The sequence below is a fragment of the Muntiacus reevesi genome, chromosome 19 (genome assembly GCF_963930625.1).
Source record: "Muntiacus reevesi chromosome 19, mMunRee1.1, whole genome shotgun sequence".
Taxonomy (NCBI): Eukaryota; Metazoa; Chordata; class Mammalia; order Artiodactyla; family Cervidae; genus Muntiacus; species Muntiacus reevesi.
In genome coordinates, this window is record NC_089267.1 from 22118771 (window position 1) to 22142717 (window position 23947).

The 23947-nt window shown below is 40.7% G+C and overlaps 1 protein-coding gene across 1 annotated transcript; it reads left to right on the plus strand.

The window, feature by feature from the left end:
* Nucleotides 1-1084: 1084 nt before the first annotated feature.
* On the plus strand, nt 1085-18374 carry PRSS35 (serine protease 35). Its single transcript, XM_065911363.1, has 2 exons — nt 1085-1353; nt 15355-18374. The coding sequence occupies exon 2, from the start codon at nt 15374-15376 to the stop codon at nt 16610-16612; it is 1239 nt and encodes a 412-aa protein (XP_065767435.1). The 5' UTR covers nt 1085-1353; nt 15355-15373; the 3' UTR covers nt 16613-18374.
* The last annotated feature ends 5573 nt before the right edge of the window (nt 18375-23947 follow it).

A 23947-nucleotide genomic window follows, 5' to 3' on the forward strand; every position in this document is an offset into this window, starting at 1 on the left:
ATTTTTAAGCTGGACACAACCAGCAGCCATTATGTCAACCCTTGTGGTAGAGGGTGGTGATTCAAGGATGCATTTGAAGATTATGATCTAACTGGTGAGACAGAGAGCTTCAGAACTAGTTATTTTATACCAGATAAAATTATTAATAGATTTAAATTATATGACTAAGAGCATAAATGAAAACACTAAGTGGAAAAACAGGAAAAGAAATTGTATATATGTTCTGATTTCATTGCTAAAAAAACACATAGCAATTTGAGAAATGAAATAAATCACTAATGAGCTAAGCATTATGGGACATGCTAAGACCGTGTGTTATAAATACTGGTGCATCTATTTGATCTCCCCTCCTTGGGGGCCAGCACCGAATTTCTGTACTTATTTCTCTACCGGCGCATTTTGCTCCAGACCTCCCACCCAGAAGATCAACAGATGTTGAATAATTGGAGTCCCCGACCTTGTGCAGCTCCCACCCCAGAGAAGCACCTCTCCTACGGTGGAGAATAAATGATTAAGAAAGGATGCGGTTAGAATTTTGGTGGGACTGATGTGGGCAAGCATCGTAAAGGATGCTCTTCCCAAGTAGAAAAAGCCTTCCAGCTTGGAGACAGACGGAAACTGACGCGCGCCCCCTGGAGGCCGCACGGGATGCTTGCAAGGTGAGCCACGTCTCAGCCCACGAGGGTCGCGTGTTCTCAGGTCGCGTGTGGATGCCTGCAGGCGCTCGAGACTCAGGATTTGCTTGGTGGAGAGCGTGTCCCGGGAGGCGAGGTCCCAGATGGAGACGGGCTTGGGATGGGGTTGTGGAAACCGCCCTGGTTCTTCTAGACAGCTGGCGTCTGAATTCGTGCCTGGGGACTGGGACACAAACAGTCCTGAAAACCCCCAGTTCCACCACACACACACTTGGGAGTATCTTCTGGATACTGTTTAAGGGATGCAGACGATCAGAGCGACAGACAGCCCTTATGAACTCACTCGTGAATTTTTTCCAGTGCTGGGGGGCAGAGATGCTGGTGTGAGAGGCGCAACTCTTAGTAAACCCTCCCCAGGCCTGCGTCTCTCTTGCTTCCCTTCGCCTCCCGCCGCCTCCTCTCCCCACACCTCTCCCAGCGTCCGCCCGCATCCACGCCCCCTTTCCCCTCCCATCTCGCGGCCGTGCGGCTCAGCTCGCCGCCCACCTCCCCCCAGTCTCCCGGCGGTGCTGGCGGACGGCGGCCGGGCGCCCCGGCTCCGACTCGCGCTGTCCCGGAGCCCCACCCCGCTCTCCTGCCTCGTCAGCATTGGTGACCGCCTTAGGGACACTTTGATTCGAGCTGGGCAGCGCCCCTGAGGACCGAGGAAGCTTCGCAGGTAAGGATGGAGACACCTCACCAGCCCCCTTTTCCCCCAAGAAAGGGCGAGACCCCAGAACTTAGAAGTGTTCCTGAGAAACGCAGACCCACCCCAGGGAGAGATCCTTTGAAGGGGCTAAAGGTAGAGATCAAAAGTTACCACTTTTAAGCCATCAAAGAACAGCTCTTGCAAGTAAGCAATTCTTTTGTGCTGGCCTCTGCACCGTTAATATTTAACAGTAAAAGTGTTTGCATTGGAATATAAATGGAATTCTTTTTTACTTAAGCACTACCAGAGGGGACCCTCTTTATTTTTATGATTATTAACAGATGCCATTGAAAAAGGTGTAAAATGCATTCCTGGAAGGTCTACTCTGGTTGAAAGCCTCTTAAGTGGCAGGGTTACTATGAAAGCTAGGAATCTCTTGCTCTCTCATCAACTTGGTTGCACAGGTCAGCGAAAGGAGCAGTGGAAAACATTCTAAAGTGAGAAGATGAAATGAAATTGAAAAGTCCTGGACTTGCTCTAAAAAACTCTAGCAAAAAAAAAAAAGTGGGGTGCAGGGGGAGACCCCTGGAACAAGATTGGTAGTTGTTGCTGCAGGGTGATGGGCACGGAAAAGTTATAATTTTCTATTTCATAGTTTTCCCTCTACTTTTGATATTTTCTGTCATAAATTTTTTTTGGAAAAGTTGTAGAAACACTTCCTGCCGGATTCCTCTGACCTTTTCACACTGTCATTGATTTGTAAGAAGCTGCATATCCTATCTAAGTGGTTTTTCTCCCCTATTAACCGTTCTCACTTCTGAAATTAATTCTCATTTTATCCCAAGTGCGTCTGTCTCCACAGAGAATTGTAAAAGTCATGTGCTGTTGCCTGGAGAACTATGCTTAGAATCTGGTTTATAATTTAGAAGAGAGAAGGTTAAAATTCCAGCCAAATAAGACATCTCAGCCTGAAAGTAGTGCCCCAGCATCATATGGAATTTTATTTTTATTAGGAAATACTAGAAGAGCTCGTTTAATGTGAGAAGTTGGTCATGGATACTCTTTCTTATTTTTCCTCCAGACAGCTCAGCAACTGTTGTGCTTTTAAGAATCTTCTCTGTATTTTCAAATGTGAGATTGTTTAGTCTAGTGCTTGGCACATAGAATGTGCTCATTGTGTTAAAATAATCAGTTGCTAATGTGAGTTAATTATTTATCTCTGCCCAATGCTCAACTATCCATGGCAAGCATATTGCATTTTAACAGTGGGATGAGATTCAGAATTTCGGAGACTGAAGCTACCTCACTGGGTTAACTTTGCACATGAGAAATCTGAGATGAGAGGTTGGAAATAGCAAAGTATGAAAGTTATTATTTTATGACTTTGCTTAACTAGAATATTTTCAAAAGCTTTAGAAACTTTAACAGATGTTTGCTTAGCTAAAAATACAGAGATCATAAGATGCTTTAAAGCCTGAAGAGTAGCAAACCTAATGCAGTCGCAGATAGGCTTTGCTTTCAAAGGCCAACTTGCAAGATAGAAAACAAGTCGGGAGCCATATGCTGTGCATTTCCTATGTCAGTGGGTGAGAGTCAGCAGAGGCTTCCCTTCGGGGCTTCCTTAGTGCCTTTCACCCCAAATTCGATTTACACACAGCATATGCTTTGCACAAATTGAAGTGTACAGGTCCTGGAAAAATAACTTAAAAAACAAAGAGGAGTTTTTTCTTTCTTTCTTTTTTTTTTTATTGTGATGAGAAACAGAAGTTGTGGGTTACTGTAAAATAATCAACTGTGTAACTTTACCGTCTTCCTTTCCCTCCACTACGGCCAAAAATTTTAAGCAGACATTAATTATTCTGTCTCATTCCTGAAACTAAACTTGACGATGGTGCTATCGTATTTTGAACAGAAACTGGCACATTGTCAATGAACTTCCTTGCCATTTATTTTTAGCATAGAATCAGTGGCAAGCTTACCCTTTAGAAATGGATTATGAAGTCTTTGGTAGACATGTGAATTATTTGGCAGGCTGAAGATTTTTCATGCTGAAGTGAACTGCCGCACCTTTGGGGGATTGTTTAGCAGCACTGGAGATCACACTGGAAGTGTGCTGACACAACAGAGGTTTTGGGAACCCACCTGCCAGAAGGTTGGCTGGCTGTAGACAACATCATCAGCCCACAGCTCGTCAGGATGGGCTCTGTGGCCTGGAAGTGGGTTATCTAAATGTGATCAATTCCACATGTGACAACAACCTAGTATATTATTAACCAGTTAGACTTCTCCCCGTCCCATGAACCCTACATGTTTTTTTAAAACTAAATTTGATTTTGTAGCTTAATGAATGTAAACCATTTAAATGTGAGATCTTAGATTAGACAGCAGGCTAGCTTCGCCTCCTAGTGGTAGCAGTAGGGATAGCAGGCAAGTTTCTACTCTAGGAGTCTAGGAATTTAAACTGCTTGAGGCTCGCTGATAAGGAAGTGACTTGTGTTTTTTCCTTTGTGATTTAAGCTAGAACTTTAATGTTGAAAGATATCTTAGAAGGTTTTAAGTTCAACTTAAAGACTAAAGAGGATTTATCGCAGAGATTCTTAAACAAGGAAAGAGGCTTGGAAACGATGCATAAGATTGTAAACACTGTATGCTTTTGTTGAATAAACAAATTTATCTACCTTGTTCCAGTTCTCCAGTCAGCCTAGAAATACTACTCCATGTCACTGTAGTGTTTTATCATAATCTTCAAGGTTTAGTTCTAAAATTGCGAGTTGTATAATTTTTCTAAAAATGAAAATTTTCATTTATGTTTCCGTCTCTGACCCAGACAGTGTTTTCCCCTACTACTTCTTCCTTTCTAAACATCCGAGGCAGACAATCCAAAATTTTTTTTTACCTGAGTGTATTCATTTCCTACTGCTGCTGTAACAAACTGCTAAAAACTCAGTGACATAAAACGACACATTACCTTTATAGTTCTGGAGGCCTGAAGTCCAAAGAGGGTCAAAGCAGTTGCAGTTTTTTCCTGGAAGTTCCAGGAGAGAATGGCTCCTTACCGTTTGCAAGATCTAGACGCCACCCGCATTTTGTAGCTTATGATTCGGCCCACCCTGACCTCTGCCTCCAACTTCACAGCTTCTTCACGTTCGTGACCCTCCTGCCCGCTTCTTATAAAAGTCGTTACATTGTGCTCACCTGGGTAACCCAAGCTAATTTCATCACACAATCCTTAACTAAATCACATCTGCAAAGTCTCCTTTACCAAGTAAGGAACACAGGCCCAGGTCCTGGGGATTAAGATGTGGCTCTCTTGGGAGCTGTTACAGGCATAACGTGGAGATACTGTGACTTTAGTTCTAGATCACCACAAAGAAGCGGATTTTGCAATAAAGCAAGGTGCCCCAATGCATATAAAATTTACTGTAGTCTACTAACTGTGTGGTAGCATTATGTCTAAAAAACAATGCATATAACAGTTGAAAAATACTTTATTGCTAAAAATGCTAACCATCATCTGAGCTTAAGCAAGTCCATCTTTTTGCTGGTGGAGGTTCCTGCCTTGATGCTTATGACTTGCTGACTGAGCAGGGTGGTGGTTGCTGAAGGCTGGGGCGGCTGTGGCAGTTTCTTAAAATAAGACAACAATGAAGTTTGCTGCGTTCATTGACCCTTCCTTTGGGAACGATTTCTCTGCAGCATGCAATGCTGTTTGATAGCATTTTACCCACCTAGAGAACTTTCAAAACTGGAGTCAGTCTGCTCAAACGCTGCTGCTGCTTTATCAACTAAGTTCATGTAATATTCTAAATCCATTGTTGTCATTTCAACAGTCTTCAGAGCATCTTCACCATCTCAAGAAATTACGTTCTTTGCTCATCTGTAAGAAGCAACTCTTCCATCTATTAAAGTTTTTCATGAGATTGCAGTAATTCAGTCACGTCTTCAGGCTCCACCTCTCCTTCTAGTTCCCCTATGCTGTTTCCACCACACCTGATCCACTTTCTCTACTGAAGACCTGAACCCCTCAAAGTCAGCTATGAGAATCAGTTTCTTTCAAACTGTGTTAGTATGTTGACTTCTTTCCATGAATCACGAATGTTCTTAATGGTACCCACAATATGTCTCCTTTCCAGAAGTGTTCAACTGACTTTGCCCATATTCATCAGAGGAATTACTATCTGTGGCAGCTGTAGCTTTATGAAATGCATTTCTTAAATAATAAGACTTGGAAGTCACAGTGACTCCTTGATCTGTGGGCTGCAAAATGGATGTTGTATTAGCAGGTATGAAAACAATATGCATTTTGTGTTCATCTCTCTCAGAGCTCCTGGGTGATCAGGTACATCAATGAGCAGCAATATTTTTTTTTTCTGGGTTAAGATTCCATTTTAATTAGATTCAGTTACTTAGAATCAGTTCATCTCTTACAAACATTTGTGCATTATCAAGGAAAACATAACTTACAGTTCTCAAAATTCAAAATCAATGAGCAGTAATATCTTGAAAGGAATCTTTTTTCTGAGAGTAGGTCTCAACAGTGGGCTTAAACTATTCAGCAAACCGTATTGTAGAGAAATGTACCATCATCCAGGTTTTGCTGTTCCACTGATAGAGCCCAGGCAGAGTAAATGTAGCCTCATTTTTAAGGGCTGTAGGATTTTCAGGATGGTAAAGGAGCATTGGCTTCAGCTGAAAGTCACCAGCTGCATTAGCACCCAACAAGAGGGTCAGCCTGTCCTTTGAAGTTTTGAAGCCAAGCGTTGATTGCTCTCTAGATATGAAAGTCCAACGGCATCTTCTTCCAATAGGGAGGCTGTTTCATCTGCATCGAACATTTGTCTGTCAGTGTAGCCACCTTCATGAATTATCTTAACTAGATATTCTGGATAACTTGCTGTGGCTCCTACATCAGTATTTGCTGTGTCACTTTGCACTTTGAGGTTGTGGAGATGACTTCTTTCTTTAAACCTCGTGAAACAGCCTCTGCTAGCTTCAGAGTTTTTTCTGCATCCTCCTCACTTCTCTCAACCTTCACAGAATTGAGTACCCTGCTCCTGATTGAGGCTTTGGTGTAAAACAACATGGTGGCTGGTCTGCTCTTCTGGTCAGACCATTAAAGCTTTCTCCCTATCACTAACAAGGCTGTTTTGCTTTCTTATCTTTCGAGTGTATACTGGAGTAGTTCTTTTAATTTCCTTCAAGAACTTTTCCCTTGAGTTCCCAACTTGGCTCACTGGCCCAGAAGCCTAGCTTTCAGCCGATGGTATCAGCTCTCCACATGCCTTCCTCATGAAGCTTAGTTATTTCTAGCTTTTGATTTAAGGTGCAATATGCAACTCTTCTTTTTTCCCTTGAACGCTTCGAGGCCATTGTAGGGTTATGAATTGGCCTAATTTCAAACTGTGTCTTGGGGAACAGGGAGACCCGAGGAGAGGGAGAGAGCTGGGGGAGAGGGCAGTCAGTGGAGCAGTCGGGACACACGCAAGACTTACTAAGTTCACTGTCTTATGTGCATGTGGTCTGTGGTGCCTCTGATACAATGACAATAAGAACCTCAAAAGATCACCAATCACAGATCACTGTAACAAATAATAAAGACAAAAGATTACCAAAACGTGACACAGAGACACAGAATGAGCAAATGCTGTTGGAAAAATGCACCTAGAGAGTTGTTCAGTGCGGGGTTGCCATGTGGCGACTTGTAAAAGTCACAGTACCTGTGAATTGCAGTGAAGCGCAATGAGACGAGGTTGGCCTGTACTCGGCGTACTGCGGTGAGGTCCACAGCAGTCCGAGATGCGTGAAATCCTTCATAAATATTTACCACTGTTTTGACTCTTAGTGTTTGATCCTAATAATAATAACTGCTGCCATCTGCTGAGGGCTTACTGTTCTCTGGGCATTGTGTTTATGTATAGGTTAGTACAAAAGTAATTGCAGTTTTCAGACTGTGAATTTTAAATCATTATAGACAGGCACAAATGCATCTCTATTAATCACAATAGGAACTGTTAGAATCAACACATTTTTGCCAACAAGAAGTAAGTTTGCTAATTCCTGTAGCATAAACATCTGTGCTTCGGGGTTTGATAAACTCCTGGAAGGTATTTTCTGTCTCCTGCTGGTTGTGGAAGTGTTCTCCCTGCAAAAAGTTGTTGAGATGCTTGAAAAAGTGGTAGGTGGTTGGTGAGAGGTCAAGTGAATATGGCAGACATGACATTTTAGACATCATTTCTATAGTCTAAAATAAATATAAAATAAACAGCAAGTAATTTCATTAGCAAAAAAACAAAGCAAGAAATGCACATTAAAATGATGTATAACATAACCACATTTATTTAAGAATGTATTCCAATGTCAAGTGGCCAAGTTCAATGATGCAAAACCGCAATTACTTTTGCACCAACATAATGATATTCGTGTCTCACAAAAATACTCCAAAGTATTATTCCCTGTCGAACAACTGTAGAAAATAAGGTTTGGGGAGATTAAGTGATCCTCATGGATCATAGTGCTAAGAAGTCACAAGTAGACTTAAATTGGTTTGACTTCAGACCCCACTGCCTCCACCATCCTTGAAGCACCCCAGTTCTCACTGTCCCTCTTGGTCACACATTGAACCCTATTCCTTTTCCTGTCATCCTGATCGCACACTTTTTAGCTTAAATGTTGCCTCCATTTCAGTGCTCTAGTTAGTGTCTGACCTTCTCTGGGGGCTTCACTGCACCGGGAATTGAACTTTATAAAATACCTAGTCTCCTGTGCATACACGAAAGTGACGTATGAAAGTTTTACAAGTATTCTCTAAAACCTAACGCAGTTAATGCTCACTTTCCAGCTGTCTGCTATCACTAGTAATGCCCCTCCTCTCCTGCCCCGGCCTTTTGCCTCAGCCAGCAGTTCTGTCTGCAGATCCAGACCATGATGTCTATCCCTCATGTGTCAGTCTTGACTGAGCAGGGGGAGAATGAAAGTGGAGGAAGAGAGATGGCTGGAGTGTGTTTTCACATTTATGCACGTGTGTGAGTGTAGGCAGTGGGGCTGGGAGGGGCAGGTGACTGGGATCACGAATGGCTAGATAAAAGACAGGGAAGTTGTCAAAGATAATTATGCAGTCATTGCTATGTCCAAACATGCATGAAGGTAGAAGCTGATGTTGGTCCTACAAGGCCATTGATCTGACTGAGCCCCCACAAAGTGTTTGACAGATTAATGCAAAATTATGTCCCATGGCCGCAAACTATACACATGAACTTGGACAACTACCTCCCTGTCTATTACAAGGGACCAGGTGAATAGAAAGGACCAAGTTAGTGACTCTATGACCTGGTAGAGATCTTTGATGGTAAATCAGCTCTTGTTCATATACGGAAAAAAACCTCATTCAAAATATTTAATATGGTGAGCAAGCATCTCATCTTTCCTTCATCTGCCTGCCCTACTTAGGTTAAAATGTAAACTTTAAAGGGTAACAAACCAAAAAATAAAAGAGAAACTGAGCCTGAGAATATTATTATGTCATGCTATGCTATATACTTTAGAATAGGTTCACTTGAAAAGTTTGGTTTTTTTTTTTCATTGTAAATTGCTCCCTCAGAGTAATTATTTTGCTATTGACTGTTTCTTTTTAGGTTGAAGGCCTGTTGCAGTTCCAGAATTCTTAGGGTAGGTCCAGGCTTAAAATAATACATAGGAAATGCAACTCAAATGTTCTGTGGCTGGGTAATGTTTAATTACACTTAAGTTTAATAGCAATGAGAAAAATATATTGCAAAGCCACAGATATTCATAGAAATGAGTAATTAGGAAAGCATTCATTTGGGACTTCTCTAAAATGAAGCTGTCCTTGAACAAAAACCAAAACAAAGAAAAAGGGAGTTTTCAGAGTGTGTCAGAAACTATCCTGAAATAAAAATATTTGAGTGTAAAATTGACTTTTTAGAAAACCAAAAGTGCTATAACTTTGCCTTATATAATTAACTGTTTTAAAGTGATATTAATTTACCTGCTAAAGTAGAATAATAACTACCGGGTTGGCCAAAAAGTTTGGTTTCTCCATAACCGTGTATGGAAATACCTGCAAGAACTTTTAGGCCAACCCAATATAAAAGAACTTATAGCTGAATGTGTCTATGCTCTGGGCTCAATGGTAATTCTTTGCATATATCAATATATTTAATTCTCACAATTTTGAAGTTGAAATTACTATTATCTCCACTTTGCAGATGAGGGAAACAGAAACTTCGTTGATCTTAATGAACTGCCCCAATTCAGATGCCTAATAAGTGGTGAAGATGAGACTTAGCCCAGGTCTTCTTACTCCTTGGTCTGCCCTTATAATTATCATGCTGGTAGAGAAATCCAAATATTCTAAATACTTATTAGCACTCACATTTCTAAGAAAGCATAAGCGAGGAAACAAACAAAAGCAAGAGCAACTAATTCCCTGTAGTTACAGGTGGTTATTTCTGTTAACAGTGTAGACCAGGCACAAATGTGGAATACTATCTGCTCCGTCAGGAAGAGTTTGTCTACAAATGCTGGTATTCCTTTTTTCCTCTCTAATTCGCTTTTGCTCCATCCATCTCCATGGGCCAACCCATAATCAGCTATGTGTACATGACTCATGGTGAGGACCATAACTGCAACCTCACTTTCATTAACCAAAACTAGAATTTGAAGCCCCAAATCCAAGCCATCTGGAAAGTGACAGGGAAGGTCACAATTACAATGGAAGACAGGAAAAAGGAGGAGGTTAAGGGAAAACAAGAGACATTAAAGCTTTCAAAATACTATAGCGGCTCCACAGCCGGGGCCGTGTCTCTTTAGTTAGTGCTTTTGGGATGACAGGGGTCTATACATGCATCCATTGAGCCGCGGCTTGCTCTATCAGTAAGAGCTATCATTTACACTACACTGACATTTTACCACGAGACAAACTTAGAATTTCCAAAAGAAAGTGTCCTGAGACACTTGTCCAATTTGAAATTACAGGCCAAATTAGACTAAACCCATGTCCTTTATTACTGTGATTCTGAGGTCATATGACAAGGTTCTGCCCTTCCCATGCCCAAGGATAGATGCGGGCATGGCTTTTATTCCTATGCTACGCTGCAGCTGAGTCCCTCAAAAGGCACCGGCCAGGGCTGGCCAACTGATGCTCTTGCATCACCTGTGGCATTGGATGTTGGAGGCATTGCAGACAAACCTACTGAATTTGAATATTTTCAGATGTATTATTAAATCACTTACATGAAAGTATGTTTTTTTCTTACCAAAGGCTGAATCTTCCAATATTGTTATTGTTGTTGTTTCATTGCTAAGTCATGTCCAACTCCTTAAGACCCCATGGACTGTAGCCTACCAGGCTCCTCTGACCATGCAATTTCCCAGACAAGAATACTGGAGTAGGATGTCATTTCCTACTCGAGGGGATCTTTCTGTAATAGCTGCTGCTAACACAGGAAAAGCGTGAAGTTCAGAATAAATTTACTTTGTACACAATGAGGAAGCAGGGGTCATGTGGAACCTGGTTAAGTCATCCCTGGAAAAACCTTCTGAGGAGGATCTCAAGCTGCTGCGGTTCTGAAACTGTAGTGAGTATCAGAGTTGCCTGGAGGGCTGGTTAAAACATACATAACTGGGAACCCACATCCCTCCTGGAGAGTTTTGAACAGTAGGTCTGGGTCAGGTCCTGAGAATGAGCATTTTTAACAGGTTCCTAGGGGGTGCTGACACTGCTGGTTTGAGGACTACAACCTGGGCATTCCTTGATGTGACAGAGTTTATTCTGCAACACGCAAGTATAGAATCCTACTAACAAACGAAAAATATTCTTTTGAGTGGTTTGTGTTTCATTTTGAAGCCAAAGACAGGGGGAAAAAAACAAAAAACAATGTCCGTGCTCAGAGCAGTGAGGAAGGAGGAGTTCCTCATTATTTACAGGAGGGTCTGCCTTTTTGTTCTATTTAGGCCTTCAACTGATTGGATGAGGCCCACTCACATTAGGGAGGGCAATCTGCTTACCTTAGTCTATTAATTCAAATGTTAATTTCATCCAGAGACACCCTCCCAAACATACCCAGGATAAGATTAGACAAAATATCTGGGCAACTTCTGGCCCAGTCAAGTTAGCACATAAAATTAACCATTACATGTGGCTCTTAAGAGTCTGCCTACAGAATTAATGCATAGGGCACATGTTTTATTTGGTAAAGAACAGGGGAACTTGATTCATATTCCAGTTCAGTGATTTGCATAGTAAAAAACCATCTTGTCAATTATAATTCAGTATTTGCATTCTGCCTAAGTCCTAAGTAGCTGAAAACTTGCAAGGCTAAATTAAACAGTACTGAAAACAAAAACAGAAATATGTGAGCAATACTACAGTACCTAGATTTAGACGCTCTTTCTTTTGCTTGGGAATGCCTTTGACACATTTATTACTCCACAGATCACTATTATCAAATGTCAAAATGTACAACGTGACTCTCTGTAGTTTTTAAAATTGGCTGACTCAGTCTTTAATGTAATCATATATTAAGTATACAATGGATGGCTGTTATCATGTAGGGCTAACTTAAAATAATTTTTAAAAATATTTCCTATACCAAAAAATTTGTTTGACATTTTGCTAAGGATCAAATAGATAAAAAAATATATATGTATCTTTTAAAAAAATCATCTGCTTTGGTCTGTTGATAAACTAAGAGGCAGCAAATGACTGATTTTAGCATTTCTTTTTGAGGGAAAGACAACTTTTCATCCTGGGAACTACCCAATAAAACATATAATTTCAAGATCTCAGTAGTTACTGAACTGTTAGCCTTATTCATTCCAATCCAATTAAATAAAATGGATGAAATACTCATTATGAAAACTGCATAGGAGGTACAAAATATTAAGTGGTTCAACAAAATCATTAACAATATAATTATTGTTTTGTGTAAAATCAAATTTGCCATGGTAATGATTAGAAAATATTGTACATGAGTGTGGATTTTTTCTGAAGTATACTTTACTGATTTGGGGCACAATAACCATCAGTCTATAGAAGAATGCCCTGTCTCCAAAATAAAGTACAAGCTATTAGGCAAACAATGCAGTTTAATATTCACCAGAATCATGATTACTTAGCATTCAAGTGTGAACAAACAGAAAAAAATGGTAAACCTTATTCTAAAGTAGAAGTAAAGATTATTCTAAACTTGCTTAAGATGTTTTAATATATAATGATTCAAAATAATTATATCATGTTTTGATGAACAGATCATGTTTAAACAACAAAGAGGTTAATGTCGTGTAAGTTTTTATCAGAAGAATGTTATTAGTTTGTTAATAAAATTCCATACTTGGATATGGCAAGATGAACTCTGTTGTGTCATGAGATGCCCTTATTTGGCTCTGCATCAGAGGCAACTTTTCCTTTTCCTGTCAGTGCTCAGGATCTTAGGGGTGTACCCTGGTTTGTGGGCCATTCCTGACATTCTGTATTAACTTTCTTTTCCATGCAAAAGCTTATCAGAAAGCCTTGACAGTGAAGGTATTGTAGGCATAAACTAACCTTGACCTGACTGCTTTATACAAAGTGCAATGCATTTGCTAAGTCTGGATGTGTTAACTATTAGTTAAACACAACTTGGAACATAGCTCACAAATTTCCAAATTGCTGCTCCAAAGAATGTTACACTCCCCCTTACTCTCACAAAGCAATAACTGACAAACAGCAGTTCTAGGAAGAGATTTACATACCAGCAAACCCAGGGAAGCAGGACAAGAAGGCAGGAAGATGTAAATAATAGACGAGATATTATACAATTCGCCAAGTACTGGAAACTTCCAATGGCTCTCAGGTGATCAGGCCCATGATGAAAGGGTCCCATTAAACCTATGATTTAATCATGATCGTGCTTCCCCCAAGTGGTAAATCCATGACAATCGCCTGTGCTCCATAAATTCTTAACAATTTTAATATCCAGTAAAATGCCACTATAACACATTTTTGTATATTGCTTTGCTTGGGTGGTAGTTCCAAGCACAACTTCGTTTTTAAAAAGAACAGGGTACATTTTTCTTATTTTCGAATAAAACGGTCTGTGCTGTGTACTCTTTATGACAAGGGGTTCTGCTTGTAAAAAAATCAAAGCAGGTCAATAGTAGAGGAGTGCCTTTATTTCTAAAACTTCTACTGAATATTTTAGAATATTATCTGATGAATTAAAAAATTTTTTAAATGTAGACCATTTTTGAAGTTTTTTTATGATGTTTGTTGTATTAAACTTTTTTAAAATTTATTTTTAGTTGGAGGATAGTTGTTTTATGATATTGTGTTGGCTTCCTCCATACAACGCACATCAACCATAAGTGGATATATGTCCCCTCCCTCTTGAACCTCCTCCCAACCCCACCCCACTTTTCCAGGCTATTACAGAGTACTCTGTTGAGCTCCTTGTGTGATACAGCAACTTCCCATTTTTTCTTTTTTCCGCTCAGTCGTGTCTGACTGTTTGCCACCTCATGGACTCTACAGTCCATGGAATTCTCCAGGCCAGAATACTGGAGTGGGTAGCCTTTCCCTTCTTCTCCAGGGGATCTTCCCAACCCAGGGATTGAACCTAGGTCTCCGGCATTGCAGGCGGATTCTTTACCAGCTGAGCCACAAGGCAAGCCCAAGAACACTGGAATGGGTTGCCCATCCCTTCTCCAGCGGATCGTCCCGACCCAGGAATCGAACCAGGGTCTCCTGCATTGCAGGCAGATTCTTTACCGACTGAGCTATATGTGATAATGTATGTTTCAATGTTACTCTTGTAATTCGTTCCACACTCTCCTTCCCTTGCTGTGTCCAAAGTCTGTTCTCTATGTCTGCATCTCTATTCCTGACCTGCAAATATTCGATTCCTGACCTGCATCAGCACCCTTTTTCTGCATTCCATATAGATGCATTAATATATGATAGTTGTTTTTCTCTGACTTACTTCACTCTGTATAACAGGCTTACTTCTGTTTTACATTTTGTTTTTTTGTCTGTGAGGCATGTGTGATCTTAGCTCTGTGACCAATCTCCTGCATCAGCGGGTGGGGATGGGGAGGTGATGAAGTCATAACCACTGAACCGCCAGAAAAGGCTCTATTATTTAATGATTTCAATTGCACCATCAATCAGCTTGGTCTGCTAGCCGTGATTCAGGGAAATACAGTGTATTCTAGTGAAGGCCTTTTTAAAAAAAGTTTTTTCCAGTGAATGCTTTTTTGAGCTCTGTGCTAGTTGTTTACATTCTAGAGATGAGGAATTTATGATCCGTGCCTTTATTAAGATGCTAAGTTCAGGGATAGTGTCAGACATCTGTTGTTATCTTTATTTCTAAATCATCTGCAGATAAGCTTGCAGGAGACCTTGGAAGGAAGAGGGTGTGGCTTAGGCACCAGAGGACCCCATCTGCCCCTCTTCTTCTCCCCTGTGTTGGGCTGTCTGGAGAGGAAGAGGGGAAGATGGTAGGCGGGGGTGGGATGCATGGGGATTAGTGCTGGTGGAGGGCAGTTTGAGTGAAATCAGATTTACTGATCTTGGATGTCTGCAGGAGCCTGCCTAGTATGGTGTTTATCTAATCTCAGCATAATCTAAGTACAGTGAAAATAGGGACTCCTCTTAGTGGTGAAGTTACATTTAGGATTCAAATGAATGGAAATTAACATTTAAACAGAAAGCAGTATAGGTTCATCTGTACCATTTTTCTAGATTCCACATAGATGCATTCACCTGTTTTTCTTTCTGACTAATGTATGTGCACTGCCATGCATAAAACAAATAGCCAGTGGGAACCTGCCGTATAGCCCAGTGCTCTGTGGGGACCCAGGCAGCTGGGACTGGGGCGGAGGGTCTAAGAGGGAGGTGACATATGTATTCCTATGGCTGAGTCATGCGGTTGCACAGCAGAAACGAACAAAACAGTGTAAAGCAACTATACCCCGATAAGACAAAAAGCATAAAGCTTCTGTCTTCTTTTTTTTCTTCCTTTCTCTGTTTTAAAGGACAAGATAGAAGAACAAAATGGGAACTATGCTCTTTGGGTTGATGCTTTTCACCCTTGGGTGGACCCTCATCGATGGATCTGAAATGGAACAGGATTTTATGTGGCACGTGAGAAAAATACCCCGGCTTGTCAGTGAAAGGACCTTCCATCTCACCAGCCCCGCCTTTGAGGCAGATGCCAAGATGGTGTTAAATCGAGTGTGTGGCATCGAATGCCAGAAAGATCTCCCAGCCCCCAGTCTTTCTGACCTGGAAGACTCGCTCTCCTACGAGACTGTCTTTGAGAATGGGAGCCGAACCTTGACCAGGGTGAAGGTTCAAGGTTGGGTCCCTGAGCCAACTCAAAACCTCACCTCACACGGAGCACCCGTGAGAAGAAAGAGACAGGTGTACGGCACCGACAGCAGGTTCAGCATCTTGGACAAGAAATTCCTGACCAGTTTCCCTTTCAATACGGCCGTGAAGCTCTCCACAGGCTGCAGCGGCATTCTCCTCTCTCCCAACCACGTCCTGACCGCCGCCCACTGTGTCCACGATGGAGCCGACTACATCAAAGGCAGCAAAAAGCTAAGAGTAGGCTTGCTGAAGATGAGAAATAAAGGTGGTGGCAAGAAACGGCGGGGGTCTAGGAGGAACAGGAGGGAAGTGAGTGGTGCTGGAAGAGAGGGGAGCCAAGACAGTCTGCAGGAGACAGCCAAGGCTGGAAGGAGGAGAAAGGGATCTGCTCGGGGTCAGAGAGCTGCTGACGGGAGGCCCTCCTTCCAGTGGACCCGGGTCAAGAACACCCACATCCCCAAGGGCTGGGCTAGAGGGAAGAGCGGAGACCCAGCCCTGGACTACGACTACGCCCTTCTGGAGCTGAAGCGCCCTCACAAGAAGAAATACATGGAGCTGGGAGTCAGCCCCACCATCAAGAAGCTGCCTGGTGGGATGATCCACTTCTCAGGCTTCGATCAGGACAGGGCAGATCAGTTAGTCTACCGGTTTTGCAGTGTGTCTGATGAGTCCAATGACCTCCTCTATCAATACTGCGATGCCGAATCAGGCTCCACTGGCTCCGGGGTATATCTGCGTCTGAAAGAGCCAGACAAAAAGAGGTGGAAACGCAAAATCATCGCGATCTATTCCGGCCACCAGTGGGTGGACGTGCACGGTGTTCAGAAGGACTACAACGTGGCCGTGCGCATCACGCCCCTCAAGTATGCCCAGATCTGCCTCTGGATGCATGGGGATGATGCCAGTTGTACCCACGGCTAACAGATACCTGAAATGAGGCCGTCGATGATCCGATGATCCGGACATGGCAGAGAAAAGCAGTTTTGATTTATTGTAACAAAGATCACTTCATAGGTTTTGCCTGGACTTGAACCCTATCAGTAGTATTTCAATATTTTTAATGTTTCCTTTTTCAAAATTAGGAGCTATTCATACATTTTTAAACAATGTGTAGGTATACATCTTGAAACTAGATGGGTACTTTAATGCCAAGTGTATATTCTTCTTTATATGGTGATGTTTCATTTGTGGGATAGGTTTTGTTTCTTTCTGCCTTTTGAAAGATTGGACACTTTAAAATTTCAAGCATAAATATTATGTGATTCCTCAATGGACTAACTCTCAGGGTCCTACTCTAAAAAGAGGTTTACAGGGTGCTGGTTGCATATTAAATGTGAAACTACATATACAGAAGTGGACAATCACATGGCTACAATCAAATTTGAGGCAGTAATTTACAGCACACTCTGTACTACTCTGAGATAGACCCATTCAACCTATGCTATCCCTCTTTGTTTATATTGCGTTTTCTATTGGGTCTAAGAAACTTTTAGGTTTGTTGTAAGGATTACAAGGAACAGAAAAATCTATAAATAAAACTATTAACTATTTTATTGCCTTAAAAATACCAACTGAAGTGTTCTTATTTATGGGAGAAATACTTTGTTCTATGAAATAAATTTAGTTTAAAAATAGGGAAGTTGAAACATTTTAAGATCTCAAGTTTTTAACTCATATTAAAAATATGGACTTTTCAGGTATGTATAGGGAAGGCTGTTGAAAAGTTATAAACAATCAGGTATTGAAAGCCTGCGTCATTTTATGCCACACAATCTCCTATGAATGAGGTGTTACAGTTTTGGACAAGGAAATCTATGTCTTTTTCAAAGAAAAGCCCTTTCATCCCCTTGACGAAGTTATTTTCTTAGTAGGACCATAGATATGTTATTGGTGATTTCTCTGATTAGGGGATTTTTATATATGTCCTTTTAACAAGATGAGTATAATTTATAAATATAATTTTCTTTTTAAATTCTGATTGTTTTTACTAGGGACCAAGGCTATATCCTCACTTGGGTCATCATGGCAGTCTCAGAAGACAAGAGTCCAGTGACCGCCCTGGGGCAAAACTCAGAGTAGGTCCTGAATACTACTTCTTCGATGAACAGATGTTTGCAGAATGACTTGTGAGAGGCTGTGCTATGCTCAGTTGCTTAGCTGTGTCCAGCTCTTTGCAACCCCATGGACTGTAGCCCACCAGGCTCTTCTGTCCATGGAATTTTCCCAGCATGAATACTGCAGTGGGTTGCCATTTCCTCCCCCAGGGGATCTTCCGGACACATAAGTGGGTTAGTTTAGGCCACGGTGTTTAAAGGGTTTTCATGATCTGTAACTGAGTGCACTATAAAACTTAGGAGCTGTAGCCCTGATTTCTGGGCTGTTCTTCCTGGCAGTTTCAAGGATACATACACTTCTTCTGGAACAAACCCAAGTCATTGATTCTGCCTGAGTTTAAAGTTATTTTACTTGTTATTATTTTCCGTAATCAGAAGTTATACCCTTGTCTAGTATGCAAGGGGAATAAATGACTAGATTACTAGAAAAAGTGATTTTGTAAATGATGTTGAAAATAGTTGAAATATCATACAAGTTATATTGTTTTATAACATGAATCTGTGAGAAATCATTCAATAAAAAATAAATCAACTGTAACTCTTACTATGTTTGTATATATGTTTTATATACAGGGTTTTAGCAAGTATTCAATTAAACTGCTTATTTAAAAAAAAGATTCTATTAATGATAAGCACTTTTTGCTGGGAAGTATTTAACCACCAGTAGTAGTGGAATAGGGCTGTTGTCTCAAAAATTTTGATCAGATCCTTTTTGGGGAAACATCTATATGATCACTGTGACTCAAACATTTGCACACTTGCAAACACACACACATTCCTCATCTTAGATTCTTAGAAAATAAGTCCTGAGTTTGGGTCAATTTGGAGGAATTTAGTATCAGTAGTTTGGTTCTTAAGGTTAAGTTCTGAATGTACATGATTTCCTTAAAATCACTGTAGAATATACTTTCCAAAAATATAAAAGTTTAGCTCAGTTTATTTGCAGAGATTTGATTCTCTCATTTTCTTCTCTTTCCCAAGAGAATCATGAATCTTATATGACTCATCTGGGACCACTAAAATGTACTATTTACATTATGCAGTTTAACTTCACATACTTTTTCTGTTACACTTATCAGATTTAAAATAGAAAATTAATTTGAATTCTCTTAGCCAAACACATATACCCACAAACACATGCACTGTCAACTGTGTGCCAAGGAGGATACTGACTTACTGCTTAGAGATACTTATCAAGGGGTAAATTTAAAGAAGTATTTATAAAACAACTGAAACTTAGAATTGCGAGTTTTTTCTTTACCCACACAAAATATTTCATTTTATGGTTTTTTTCTTGCTCAAATCCATAAGTGTATGGGCAGAAGAGACTTAATAGTTTTTCCTTTTTTTGATATGCTTCTTGGTTAAATCCCAAATGTTCATTTTGAATAAGATTTAAATATATGTATAACCAAGATCAGAGTTCTGGACAAATCATTACCCTTTTTATTTGTAGGTCAAAGAATTCTTTGAAATTCTTATTTCTTAGAATCCCAGGACTAGAAAGAACATAAAGATCAACTATATTAATTCCACAATTTAGATTTTAATTTCCCTCCATAGCATTCCAGTGAAGGGTTTGTCTAGTAGTAAGAAAAATTGTTCACCACTTAAAGATTATTTAGTTATTAAAACTAATTCAGGAATATAATTTATTGCTTTAAAGCATTAGTTCATTTTGCCACATATTGCAAAAATTGTACAGTGCTTATCTTGCATTTTAACCCAATCTCAACAATTTTAATTACTCATAATTCTTTGGCCTTATACTAGTAAATCAAATATTTACTCTCACCAAAAATGAACTGTGATCATTAACTAAGCATATTGGGATAAGGCAATTGAACCACTGTACCACCAACACAAAATGCAGACTTAAAATGAAGAAAGTAGGGAAAACCAAGAGACCATTCAGGTATGACCTAAATCATATCCCTTATGATTATACAGTGGAAGTGACAAATAGATTCAAGGGATTAGTTCTGATAGACGGAGTGCCTGAAGAACTATGGACAGAGGTTCATGACATTGTATAGCAGGTGGTAATCAAGACCACCCCCAAGAAAAATGCAAAAAGGCAAAATGGTTGTCTGAGGAGCCCTCACAAATAGCTGAGAAAAGAAGAGATGCTAAAGGCAAAGGAGAAAAGAAAAGATATACTCATTTGAACGCAGAGTTCCAAGGAATAGCAAGGAGAGATAAGAAAGCATTCCTCAGCCATCAATGCAAAGAAATAGAGGAAAATAATAGGATGGGAAAGACTAGAGATCTCTTCAAGAAAATTAGAGATACCAAGGGAACATTTCATGCAAAGATGGGAACAGTGAAGGACAGAAATGGTATGGACCTAACAGAAGCAGAAGATATTAAGAGGTGGCAAGAATACACAAAAGAACTATACAAAAAAAGATCTCCATGACCCAGATAACCACGATAGTGTAATCACTCATCTAGAGTCAGACATCCTGGAAATGTGAAGTCAAGTGGGCCTTAGGAAGCATTGCTATGAACAAAGTTAATGGAGGTGATGGAATTCCAGTTGAGCTATTTCAAATCCTAAAAGATGTTGCAGTGAAAGTATTGCACTCAATATGCCAGGAAATTTGGAAAACTCAGCAGTGGCCACAGGGCTAGAAAAGAAAAGTTTTCATTCCAATTCCAAAGAAAGGAAATGCTAAAAAGTGTTCAAACTACCACACAAATGTACTCATCTCACACAGTAGCAAACTAATTCTCAAAATTCTCCAAGCCAGGCTTCCACAGTACGTGAACCATGTACTTCCAGATGTTCAAGTTGGATTTAGAACAGGCAGAGGAACAAGAGATCAAATTGCCAACATCCAATGGGTCATAGAAAAATCAAGAGAGTTCCAGAAAAACATATACTTCTGCTTTACTGACTATGCCAAAGCTTTTGTGTGGATCACAACAAACTGTGGAAAATTCTTCAAAAGATGGAAATACCAAACCAACTGATCTGCCTCCTGAGAATCTACATGCAGATCAAGAAGCAACAGCTAGAACCAGACAACTGCTTCCAAACTGGGAAAGGAGTACGTCAAGGCTGTTTGTTGTCACCCTGCTTTTCTAACTTAGATGCAGAGTACATCTTGCAAAATGCCGGGCTGGATGAAGCACAAGCTGGAATCAAGATTGTCGAGAGAAATATCAATAACCTCAGATATGCAAATGACACCACCCCTTTGGCAGAAAGCAAAGAATGAAAGAGCCTCTTGATGAAAGTGAAAGAGGAGAATGAAAGAGTTGGCTTAAAACTCAACATTCAAAAAACTAAGATCATGACATCTGATCCTATCACTTCATGGCAAGTAGATGGGGAAACAATGGAAACAGTGAGAGACTATTTTTTGCAGGCTCCAAAATCACTGCAGATGGTGACTGCAGTTATGAAATTAAAAGACGTTTGCTCCTTGGAGGAAAAGCTATGACCAACCTAGACAGCATATTAAAAAGCCAAGACATTACTTTGCCAACAAAGGTCCTTTTAATCAAAGATATGGTTTTCTCCAGTAGTCACATATGGATGTGAGCATTGGACTATAAAGAAAGCTGAGCACTAAAGAATTGATGCTTTTGAACTGTGGTGTTGGAGAAGACTCTTGAGAGTCCCTTGGACTGCAAGGAGATCAAACCGGTCAATCCTAAATAAATCAGTCCTGAATATTCATCGGAAGGACTGATGCTAAAGCTGAAACTCTAATACTTTGACCACCTTATGCGAAGAACTGACTCACTGGAAAAGACCCTGATGCTGGAAAGGATTGAAGAAGGGGATGACAGAGGATGAGATGGTTGGATGGCATCACTGACTTGATGGACATGAGTCTGAACAAGCTCTGGGAGTTGGTGATGGACAGAGAAGCTCGGTATACTGCAGTCCATGGGGTTACAAATAGTTGGACATGACCGAGTGACTGAACTGAATTGAACCAAGCACTGGGCATTATAAAGAAGTGGCTCTATAGGTATAAAGAGCCTGAAAATATCTTCATTATTCAGTAATGTGGTTTTCTTGTAATATATGTTTTGGCTGCTGGTTTTTAAAAGTACCTGCCAAGGCTTAAAAACATTTTTATTGAAACTGAGTTTTACAAACATTGGAGATGTTACTTGTCCAGTTTTTTAAAGCTCCAATAGATTAACAAGATAATCTTTTTAATAAACTGATTTTTCTTTCTTCAATGGTCAAATCATGAATTTCAGAGATATTTAGGATATTTGGTCTAATTGGTGGTGAAATCATGTTCTCATCAGACGCAGTCAGTGTATAGGCAGATGCACAATTCTTTACTGATTCACCATTCAACTAAGGGGGAAAATCACACTTTATAGTTTTCTAAATAAAGTCTAGGAGGGCATGAGTGAATGCTAAGTTGCTTCACTTGTGTCTGACTCTGTATGACCTATAGACTGCAGACTTCCAGGCTCCTCTGTCCAGAAAATTTCCAGGCAAGAATACTGGAGTGGGTTGCCATTCCCTTCTCCAGGGAATCTTCCCAACCTGGGGATGGAACCTGCATTTCTCACATCTAACCTGCATTGGCAGGTGGGTTCTTTAGCACTAGCGTCACCTGGGAAGTGCAGTTTGATCCAGTTAGTGAACCGGTCTGGAGCAGGGTGGCCAAAGTCACTTCTGAAACTGGGCTAGTCTGCTTTGCCCACAGGCAAGGTTAATTGTCCTAATCAACTAGGGCCACCATAACAAAATAGCAGAGACTGGGTGGCAAAAACAACAAAAAAATTATTTCTCACAGTTCTGGAGGCTGGGAAGTCTGGCAAGGTAGGTTTCATTCTGAGGCCTCTTAACTTGGCTTGTGATTACATGACCTCTTCTTTGTGTATTCTCAGAGAGAGAAAGAGAACAAGCTCTTCGGTGTCTCTTCTTACAGGGGCACTATTCCCAGCATGAGGGCCCAACTTTCACAACCTCATCTAATGGAGGTGAGAGCTAGACAATAAGAAAGGTTGAGTGCTGAAGAATTGGTGCCTTTGAACTGTAGTGCTGGAGAAGACTCTGGAGAGTCCCTTAGACAGGAGGAAGATCAAACCAGTCAATCCTAAAAGAAATCAACCCTGAATATTCATTGGAAGGACAGATGCTGAAGCTGAAGCTCCGATATTTTTGGCCACCTGATGAGAAGAGTCGACTCATTGGAAAAGACCCTGATGTTTGGAAAGACTGAAGGCGGGAGGAGAAGGGGACGACAGAGGATGAGATGGTTAGATGGCATCACCGACTCAATGGACACGAATCTGAGTAAACTCCGGGAGATGGTGAAGACGGGAAGCCTGGCGTGCCGCAGTCCATGGGCTCGCAAAGAGTTGGACGCGACTGAGTGACTGAACAACAAAGCCCCGTTGCCAAATACTGTTTATTGGGGGTAGGGCTTCAACATGTGGATTTTGGGTAGACACAAGCATTCAGCCTATAACTAGAATCTATTCCAAACCCACAAATTGAAACTTCTATCAGGTCAAGGGAACTCATGAACAAAGCAATCAACAGAGGAACTAGGCAATGGGGTAGAATGGCAGCCCAGGCTAACCAATCCCCTTTTCCTCACTTTCATGATCATTATCTCAAGTGTTTTATACCTGGCACAGAGGATGTGCTAAATACATGCTTAAAAATAGCACCCAGTATACCTTGAAGCTTACTTTCAGAGCACCTACTCTCTACTGTATGATAAGGCTCCAAATACTAAAGGTATTATCATAACTGCATATTGTACATGTTCAAGTAATGGCGATGTTTATTTGCAATGAGAATTTTAATATCAGAATATTGTACTATGCCATAGGAGTCAGACACATGCCACATTCCTTTAGTGGCTATGGTATTTCTGATAAATGTATCTTCAGACCAAAGGGTGCCAGGCTCCTAGAGTCACACCTCATCCCCTGCTCTGCCATGCAAACATTTCATCAGACAATGCTTCAAAACTTGCCTCCAAGTCTTTCCTTTAAGCAATATTTAAAAATTTTCAATAACGTGGTAAAATGCATCTCTTTTTCTCAAACCTGAGGATAAGTAGTCTACATAGAATATCTACTTTAATCCACACTGCAGTGACTGTGACCATGTGATCCGTTATTCCCTTCCAGCGTAGTTAGCAAACGG